General features: G+C 40.3%; 1 protein-coding gene across 2 annotated transcripts in view; it reads right to left on the bottom strand.

Moving 5' to 3' along the window:
• Positions 1–1,281: 1,281 nt before the first annotated feature.
• Positions 1,282–9,940, bottom strand: part of eed (embryonic ectoderm development) — a 44,601-nt gene continuing 35,942 nt past the window's right edge. For both annotated transcript variants that reach the window (XM_072577735.1, XM_072577736.1), the window contains 3 exons: positions 2,786–2,944; positions 2,379–2,452; positions 1,282–1,627 (listed from right to left, as the gene is read on the bottom strand). In XM_072577735.1, coding sequence (XP_072433836.1) covers positions 1,501–1,627; positions 2,379–2,452; positions 2,786–2,944 — 360 coding nt within the window. In that variant the 3' untranslated portion in view covers positions 1,282–1,500. The remainder of the gene's footprint in view (positions 1,628–2,378; positions 2,453–2,785; positions 2,945–9,940) is intronic.

The raw sequence follows: 9,940 nt of genomic DNA, 5'->3' as shown, positions 1-9,940 counted from the left end.
ACACCACTTTGCCAAGGACAGTTACGGATGGATAATCCATGCTGCCCTTTGCAGCAACATTTACATCGCATAGAAAACTTAATGAAATCATTCATCCAACAGCTTCTCTTTTCAATTCTTCCCCCCCTCACCACTGGAACTGGTATCAGGGATGAGGTATCTTACTGATGACAAAGCCGGTGTGAAGGGTTGTACACCCTACTGCTGTTCATTTTAAACATAGAAAATAGGAGTTGGAGTTTGTTCTTGCATTTTAAAATATACCATATTTACAATTTATATGGTATCACATACAATGACAGATCAAATTGACAAGAATGTACACATTCAGCTTGCCACAATTATCGAATATATTGTAATCCTTTGTCTTGAAAAATCCTATTGTACTGCTTGGCTAAATAAATATTTTAAATGTCAAGTTTTTATTCATGGTTTAACTGCTAACATTCATGGTTTGATCATGATTTAACAGTCAACATCAGTGCAGAAGTAGATCTGCATAATTTTTTTCCAGGATTTGAACCCACTGAAAGACTTGGGTGGAGAGCTTATTCCGTATGGAAAGTATAGTTTCAGCATTAATTCCTAAAGGAGTAAAAGTAGAAGGTGTTGCTGCAACTGTACATGGAATTAGAGAGACCACACCTGGACTGCATAGAATTTTGTTCCACTTACTGAAAGGATATATTGCTTTGGAGGTAGTTCAGAGGAAATTCACTCGATTAATTCCAGAGGTGAGGGCTTTGTCTTATGAAGAGAGTTTGAGCAGCTTAGACCAATACTCCCTGGAGTTTAGAAGAATAAAAGGACATCTGATTGAAGTATATAAAGATGCTAAAAGAGATTGATAAAATAGACATGTTTCCTCGTGAGGCAATCTAGTGCACAAGATCATACTTTTAGATTAAGGGGTAGAAGATTTTAAAACAGGTGATATGATGTTACCTCTTCCCAAAGGGTCATGAATCTGTGGAATTGAATACCCCCAAAGTACAGGTCATTGAGAAAAGATTGAGGAGGTAGACAGCTTTGTATTTAATAAGGGGCTGAAGGGTTATGAACAGCAGGCAGGAAAGTAGAGTTGAAGCCAAGATGAGATCAGTCATGATTGTATCAAACGGCAGAGCAGGCTCAGAGGCTGAATTGCCTACTCCAGCTATAATGGCATAGGGGAAAAAGAAAGTGTTTGATGCTAATTAGTCATGATAATGCAATGCCAGCTGTTATTTAGAGATCTAACTTAAACAGTTATTAATTGAAAATAAAATGTATAAACCATAATTTAAATTTAACCAACATAAAAAATATTTATTGACAATAGAACAAAAGCAACAGGCAGCACAAAGGGAAAAAGTCAACTACACAGTACACTTTAGCAGATACGCACATAAAGTTTCATTGACAATACGATTGGGAAAATGAGCTGAGAAAATATCAAAATGTCACTGGTGCACAGAAAGTATGCTAAATTCAGTAATTTTGGAACATGATTAATATTGTTTATCGAAGTCGATCCCAGCGCCAGATGGTTGCATCATCACATACAGCGATAAGAATACTGCTATCTCTGCTAAAACTGGTTTGTCGTATGGCTGCAGTGCATTTTGGATAAGCCAACGTTGTACATCTAAGAAAAAAAACACAATTATAATATAAAATAGCTGAAAGCTTAATTACAATATCAAAAAGGTGCAACAGTCAACAGTGCTGGTATTTGCAAAAGCTGTTAGGAAATACACCTGGTCCTCTCCAGGATCTAAGCTCTAATTTCAGCTAGACAAAAATTATGACATTCCCTTACTCAAAATTCTAGAAGATCTCAGCTTCAAATCAGTGCAAGCAGTTTCTTCTCAAATAAGCAGCTAAGTAATTACAGCAACAGCATCCTGAGAGTGGCTTTACTTGCTGCTTCTCCGGGCAAGTTGCTGCCATTCATAAGGTTTCGAAGATGAGGGAGCAAATAATGAAATCTGCTTCATCTCCATTAATTAAAATAAGTTTCAAGGCAAACTAAGAAACTTCTAGAGAACAGACTCCAGGGAAAGTGATAGGCCCATGCTTTAAAAATAAAATATCTGGATAACCACTTAATGATTTAACCATCAACATCAGTGCAGAAGTAGATCTGCATCATATTTTTCCTGGATTTGAACCCACTGAAAGACTTGGTGGGAGACCTTATTTCTTAAGGAAAGTACAGTTTTAGCATTTATTCCTAATGGAGTAAAAGTAGAAATGTTTGCTGCAACTGTGTAAGGAATTAGTGAGACCACACCTGGACCGCGTATAATTTTGTTCCACTAAGTGGAGGGATATATTGTTTTCAGTTGTTGCCTTGACTTTAGCCTAAGTTATTAAGGTAACAAGAAAATACTTACTTAGCCTTATGAGGATCTTCAACTTCAAGATCCCATACATAGAGCTTTCCAACTTGATTGCCTAAAGCCAGCATCTTTAAAGAGAGATTCAGATTTTAATAGATGAATAGTTTTAAATAAATAATTAACACAAGAGGGAAGATTAAGATAACAATGAAATCAACATATTTGAAGATGATATTAAAGAAATAATCAGATATTAGATACCATGGATATTATGAGATTAAATACAAATCTCTGGATTCAGTAATTAATAGTAACGATCAAGGAGATCCTAACATATGAAATGTCATTGAAAATTACTTGAATCAGAGTGATGGAGTAACAAGGAGCTACAGTACAGGAATATACTTTTTAATTACATGAACTGAATACTTGAAATATACTCCCATATTCTTCATTTTTACCTTCTGCCAGAAATCCATTGAAAATCGCATATACCATATATCACACTGACTATAATCGAATCTCCCCAGTATGGTCACATTTGATTCATTTGGTTTTATTCTATCAATGTCGTCCTCCATTTTGCTAGGCTTCCAGCACACAATGGCATTTTCACAAGACTGAAACAGATAAAAATTGTGCATCATTGCTTGTGGTACTTGTATATACACAATTTATTTGACCTACAATTGAATAAAACATAATTGTCAAATTTTGTGACTTTTTTATAACGCTACAACAATTTAAGTTTCAGAAACTTTAATAACTTCATAGACTGAAAGAATAAACAGTAAAACTTTCTGGAATAAACTGTTTTTCAAGATGAAAGAGGCAAGAAGAAACTATAGTCACAGAGTCATAGAGATGTACAGCATGGAAACAGACCCTACGGTCCAACTTCTCCATGCCGACCAGATATCCTAACCTAATCTAGTCTTACTTAACAGCACTTGGCCTGTACACCTCTAAACCCTTCCAGACGCCGTTTAAAAGTTATAAATGTACCGGCCTCTATCGGCCTCCTCTGGCAGCTCGTTTCATATACGCACACCCTGTGCCTGAAAAAGTTGGCCTTCAGGTCCCTTTTAAATCTTTCCCCTCTCACCCTAAACCTATGCTCTCGAGTTCTGGACTCCCCCACCCAGGAAAGAGATTTTATCTATTATCTTAACCATGCCCCTCATGATTTTATAAACCTCTAGAAGGTCACTCCTCAGCCTCCAATGCTCCAGGGGAAACTGCCCTAACTTATTCAGCATCTCCCTATAGCTCAAATCCTCCAACCATGGCAACATCCTTGTAAATCTTTTCTGAACCCTTTTACATTTCACAATATCCTTCCATTAGGAGAGAGACCAGAATTGCACACAGTATTCCAAAAGTAGCCAAACCAATGTCCTGTACAGCCACAATATGACCTCCTAACTTGTATACTCAATGCTCTGACCAATAAAGCATCACATACCAAACGCCTTCCACACTATCCTATCTACCTGCGATCTCACTTTCAAGGAGCTATGAACCTGCACTCCAAAGTTTCTTTGTTCAGTAACACTCTCCTGGATCTTACCATTAAGTGTACAAATCTTGCCCTGATTTGTCTTTTCAAAATGCAGCACCTCACATTTATCCAAAGTATACATCCTCTGCCACTCCTCAGCCCATTGGCCCACCTGATCAAGATCCTGTTGTACTCTGAGGTAACCTTCTTCACTGTCCACCACACCTCCAATTTTGGTGTCATTTGCAAACTTACTAAATATTCCTCCTACGTTCACATCCAAATTATTTACAAAAATGACGAAAAGCAGTGGAAACAGCACCGATTCTTGTGACACACCACTGATCACAGGCCTCCCGCCTGAAACTCAACCCTCCATCACCACGCTCTGTCTTCTACCTTTGAACCAGTTTTGTACCCAAATGACGAGTTCTCCCTGTATTCCATGAGATCTAACCTTGGTAACCAGTCTACCGTGAGGAACCTTGTTGAATGCCTTACTGAAATCCATAAACATCACATCCACCACTCTACCCTCATCAATCCTCTTTGTTACTTCTTCAAAAAACACTCAATCAAGTTCATGAGACATGATTTCCCATGCACAAAGCCAGTTGACTGTCCCTAATCAGTCCTTGCCTTTCCAAACACATGTAAATCCTGTCCCTCAGAATTGCCTCCTCCAACAACCAATGTAAGGCTCACTGGTCTATAATTCCCTTGCTTTTCCTTACTTCACAAATTCCTTTTCATCAAAATTAACACTATTACAGTCCATGTCTATGTTTGGAAAGTTAAAATCCCCTACCATTACCATGTTTGTTTCAACTTACATCAGTTAATTAATTTCCATATTTATGGGAATCGACAAAGATAATTTGGAGAAGTTTTACAAAGCTTTTCTTATTGTGATTATACTGGAGCAAACTTTAAAGTTTGTGGTATGACATTATTGATGATTTGGTAGATTTGGTCATCCCAATATGGATTACACTTATGTAGACTACATGTCTGCAGCTTGCCATCTTATCAGAAATAGCTCATGTTACATTTGGGGTTAGCTGTCAATTTAACACTTCTTTTCCTTCAATTAACCCCTTTACTTCAGGATATTACACCTACTGGCAGATTTGATTCCCATTTATCACATGGCAGCAGATTATCAAGCCATGTTATCTCCTTTCTCCTAGGAAACAGCTTGTTAGTGCTGTTTCTTCCTGGGGTTGGTTAATTTATATGTCTCTTTTAATTACTTTGTAACAAAGCTGATAGGTATAGGGAATGCTGGATGACTAGAGAAATTGAGGCTTTGGTTAAAAAGGAATCATATGTCAAGGATAGACAGCAGAGATTGAGTGAATCCTTAGAGTACAAAGGCAGTGAGAGGGAAATCAGGAGGGGGACACAAGATAGCTTTGGCAAATAGGGTTAAGAAGAAACAAAAGGGATTCTACAAATACAAGAATAACAAAAGGGAGAATAAGGAGAGAATGGGATCCCTCAAAGCTCAGCAAGGCAGCCTGTGTGTGGAACCGCAGGAGATGGGGGAAGATACTAAATGAGTACTGTGCATCCAGTGCATAGTGTGCAGAAGGACATGGAAGATATAGGATATGGGGAAATAGATGATGACCTCTTAAGAAATGGCCATATTACACAGATGTGGTGCTGAATGTCTCAAAATGCATGAAGGTGGATAAATCCCCAGGACCTGTTCACGTGTACCTTGCAACTCTGTGGGAAGCTTGGAAAGTGATTGCTGGACCCCTTGCTGAGATATTTGGATCATCCATAGTCACAGCTGAGGTGCCAGAAGACTGGCGGTTGACTAACATGATGCCACTATTTAAGAAAGGTGGTATGGAAAAGCTAGGACACGATAGACCAGTGAGCCTGACATCGGTGGTGGGCAAGTTGTTGTATGGACTCCTGAGGGACAGGATGTACATGCGTTTGGAAAGGCGAGGACTTATTAGGGACAGTCAACATGGCTTTGCGTATGGGAAATCATGTCTCACGAACTTGATTGAGTGTTTTGGAAGTTTAAAAAAAAAGAGGACTGATGAAGCCAGCGGTGGATGTGATCTAAATGGACTTCAGTAAGGTCTTTGACAGGTTCCTCATGGTAGACTGGGTAGCAAGGTTAGACCACATGAAATACAGGGAGAACTAGCCATTTGGATACAGAACTGGCTCAAAGGAAGAAGACAGAGGGTGATGGTGGAGGGTTGTTTTTCAGACTCGAGGCCTGTGACCAGCAGTATACCCCAAGGATTGGTGCTGGGTGCACTGCTTTTCGTCATTTATATAATCAGTTTGGATGTGAACATTGGAGGTATAGTTAGTAAGTTTGCAGATGACACCAAGATCGGAGGTGTAGTGGACAGCGAAGAAGATTACCTCAGAGTACAACAGGATCTTGATCAGATGGGCCAATGGACCAATAAAAGGCAGATGGAGTTTAATTTAGATAAATGTAAGGTGCTGCATTTTGGAAAGACAAATCAGTGCAGGCGTTATACATTTAATGGTAATGTCCTCGCGAGTGTTGCTGTACCAAGAGACCGTGGAGTGCAGATTCATAGTTCCTTGAATGTGGAATCTCAGGTAGATAGGATAGTGGAGGCGTTTGGCATGCTTTCTTTTATTAGTCAGAGCATTGAGAACAGCAGTTGGGAGGTCATATTGTGGCTGTACAGGACATTGGTTAGGCACTTTTGGAATATTATGTGCAATTCTGGTCTCCCACCTATCGGAAGGATGTTGCGAAATTTCCTTCTGATAGGTGGGTTCAGAAAAGATATTGCCAGGGTGGAGGGTTTAAGCTACAGGGAGAGGCTGAATAGACTGGGGCAGTTTTCCCTGGAGTGTCGGAGGCTGAGGGGTGACCTTATAGAGGTTTATAAAATCACCAAGGACATGGATAGGGTGAACAGACAAGGTGTTTTCCCTGGGTTCCATAGTTTCAGTTTTATCTTGAAAACACCCTTGATCCAACCAAAACTATGGATACGATACATGGACAACAATTTGTCATCATCAAACATACCAGACTGAGGCAGCCAAGAAGGCCTACTTTGACAGACCCTCGTTGGTCAAACTACAGCGGATTATGGCACTGTGGTCTGCATTAAATTCCATGCTCATGCAGACGGCAAAGAAGGAGCTGGCCTTTGCAAAGCAAAGGTTATACAGGCATGGTGACAAGCCAGGCAAATAATTAGCCTATCTTGCCAGAAAGAGGAGTGCCCGACAAGCCATTACAGCTATTAGGGACGGGTCTGGGAACCTAACATGGGATTCTAAAAAGATTAATGTGGCGTTCCAGAGACTTTACTCTAAGTTATACCCATCTGAGAATTGTGAGGAGGGGCAGGCCAAAATGGAATCTTTTTTTTCAGGATCTCAAGCTCCTGCGTGTGACTCCTGAACAACAGTTCTTTCTCAATCCCAATGACCAGAGCAAGAGGTGCAGGAAGCTGTGAGGCAGCTCCAGAGTGGAAAGGCGCCCAGTCCTGATGGACTTCCCAGTGAATTCTAAAAGGAATTTATAACTATACTGTCAGGCCCGATGCTCAACATGTTTAATGATTCATACAGTCATGATTGTCTCCCACCATCTCTGAGAGGGGCCAATATTTCATTTATCTTTGAAAAAGGGAAGGACCCAGAAGACTGTGCTTCGTACAGGTCCATCTCGGTCTTAAATGTGGACTTTAAAATCTTCTCGAAGACTCTCTTGTTAAGGCTGGAGACTGTGTTAGCTTCTATTATTAAAGAGGATCAGATGGGCTTTTTCAAGGGTCGCAGAACCTCCAATAACGTTGGGAGGCTGCTTAATGTAATTCAAACATGCCAACAGCAGTCAATACAGGGATTGGTGATTTCTTTAGATGCAGAGAAGGCACTTGACAGAGTTGAGTGCCCATACCTTTTCTATACTCTAGAGCGGTTTGGTTTGGGCGAAGTCATCATAAGATAGGTAAAGGTTCTCTATGGTGGCCCTCTTGCAGCAGGGTCATCACCGACTGGGTGATCAAGCAATTTTAATATTTTTAGGGGCAGCCGGTACGGCTGTCCCCTTTCACCATTGCTTTTTACGTTGGTGATTGAACCACTGACAGAGGCTATTCATGGGGATCCCAATATATCAGCTCCAGAAGAGGGGTCAAAATTATGTAAGATTTCGTTGTATGCAAACGATGTCCTAATTTTTTGACAAATCCAGCAGTTTCAGTGCCTCGCATGATATAACGCATTCATGCGTTTGCCGCTTTTTCAGGGTACAAGATTAATTTTGCAAAATCAGAGGCTATGCCTATCGGTGGTCTTACGAAGGAACTAGCTCAAGGGCAACTTTAGATTCCCATTTAGGTGGTCACAGGGGGATTTTGTGTATTTGGGCATATTCATTACTCCAGTTCTGGATTAGCTGTTCAAAGCCAATTTTATCCAATTATTTGAAAAAACTAAACAAGATCTTCAAAGATGGGAGGCACTTCCAGTCTCGTGGTTGGGTCGGATAGCGCTTATTAAGAGGAATATTCTCCTTCGTTTGCTATACCCTACACGGATGCTCCCCCTGATTTTCAATAAGCTGATTCAGCTCCTCTGTTTTGCATCGTAAGTGGCCCCTCATTAAATTAACCAAACTGCAGTTGCCTCACAGATTGGGGGGAGTGGACCTTCCAGACATTAAAAATTACTAATTAAGCTAGCTTTTGTCCTGTGTGAGTGATTGGGTTTGTGGAGATCCTCTTTCAATATGGTAGCTATGAAAGCCTCCCAGGCAAAGTGCCCCCATACCAGTTTGCTGTTTTTGGACAAAAGGAGGACAGTTAGGGAATATTGCCATAACTCAATAGTCATCAATATTGTTAGAGCATGGAGGACTATTCGGCAGAGGGAAGGCAATATTGGCAAAACATCTTTGTTTACACCTTTAGTGGGTACGCCGGGTTTTCAACCGGGTATGATAGATTCAGGATTTAAACGTTGGGCAGCTAGGTGTGTATCTTACATGGGCAGTTTATTTGAGGGAGACGTAATGATGTCCTTCGATCAGTTACTACAGAAGTACGAATTATCTAATAGAGACCTCTAGTTTTTTTCAAGTTAGGGATTTTATTCAAAAAAAGACCACACTTTTGACGGATCCCTGCAAAACTGACATAGAGAGGGGGGCGTGCTAAGTGTACACTCTCTGTCAGTACTTTATATCGTTGTTTTTGGGGGGTGCCACCTTAGATGAGCTTGATTGACTGTGCAGGATGTGGGAAAGAGAGCTGGGTGTTGAAGTCTCCTCAGAGGCATGGGAGGATATTTGGGAGAATGCAACGAAGATATAAATTTGCAATAGGACCCATGCTTCACAGGTGAAGATTCTCCACAGGGTCCACTTGGCTCTGGACCATTTGTCAAAATTTAAACCAGGGGTATCTTCAGCTTGTCCCAAGCGCAAGGTCTGCACGGGCACTCTTACCCATTGTCTTTGGTCTCGCGATAGGCTTCAAACATATTGGAGTGCTGTGGCGGGCACAATACAGAGGATTTTGGGTGTAAGGGTCAACCCTCTCTCTCTCTCTTTTTGGGCCTGTCCACCATATTTCCTGCAGATGCGCAGAAAAAAAACTTTTCAATATTCTCACGTTCTGTGCAAGAAAGAATATCTTGCTAGGTTGGATATCCGAAAAAACCCCGGGCCTGTCGGTTTGGCGGAAGATTGTTATTGAGCATATTCCCCTGGATTTTCTTGCAAATATGGTACACCACAAAAGTGAGAATTTTTACAACACATAGCAGCGCGTTTTGAAATACCTTGACACAGATTTATCTGCCATACTAAAAAGGGTTTTTACATAGCCATAACGGTTGTGTTTTACGAGTCCAATATCCAGGGAGGAAGAACTGTGAACGTATGAGCGTTTTATTTGGCTGGGCTGAGTTATTACTATTTATTAGTTTGTTGTTGATTATTTATTTAGTTAAATAGCCAGTTTGGGTTTTTTAAAAATTCTATATTTTTCTATATATGTTTATACATTTCTACATGAAGGTGGGTTGGGGATTTGTTTTTTATTTGGGTATTTTTTGTACTGTTTTGAATTGTACTGTT

This window comes from Chiloscyllium punctatum, chromosome 9 (genome assembly GCF_047496795.1).
Source record: "Chiloscyllium punctatum isolate Juve2018m chromosome 9, sChiPun1.3, whole genome shotgun sequence".
NCBI classification, from domain to species: Eukaryota; Metazoa; Chordata; class Chondrichthyes; order Orectolobiformes; family Hemiscylliidae; genus Chiloscyllium; species Chiloscyllium punctatum.
The sequence above is the reverse complement of the archived record's forward strand: the minus strand, read 5'-3'. Positions and strand labels throughout refer to the sequence as shown.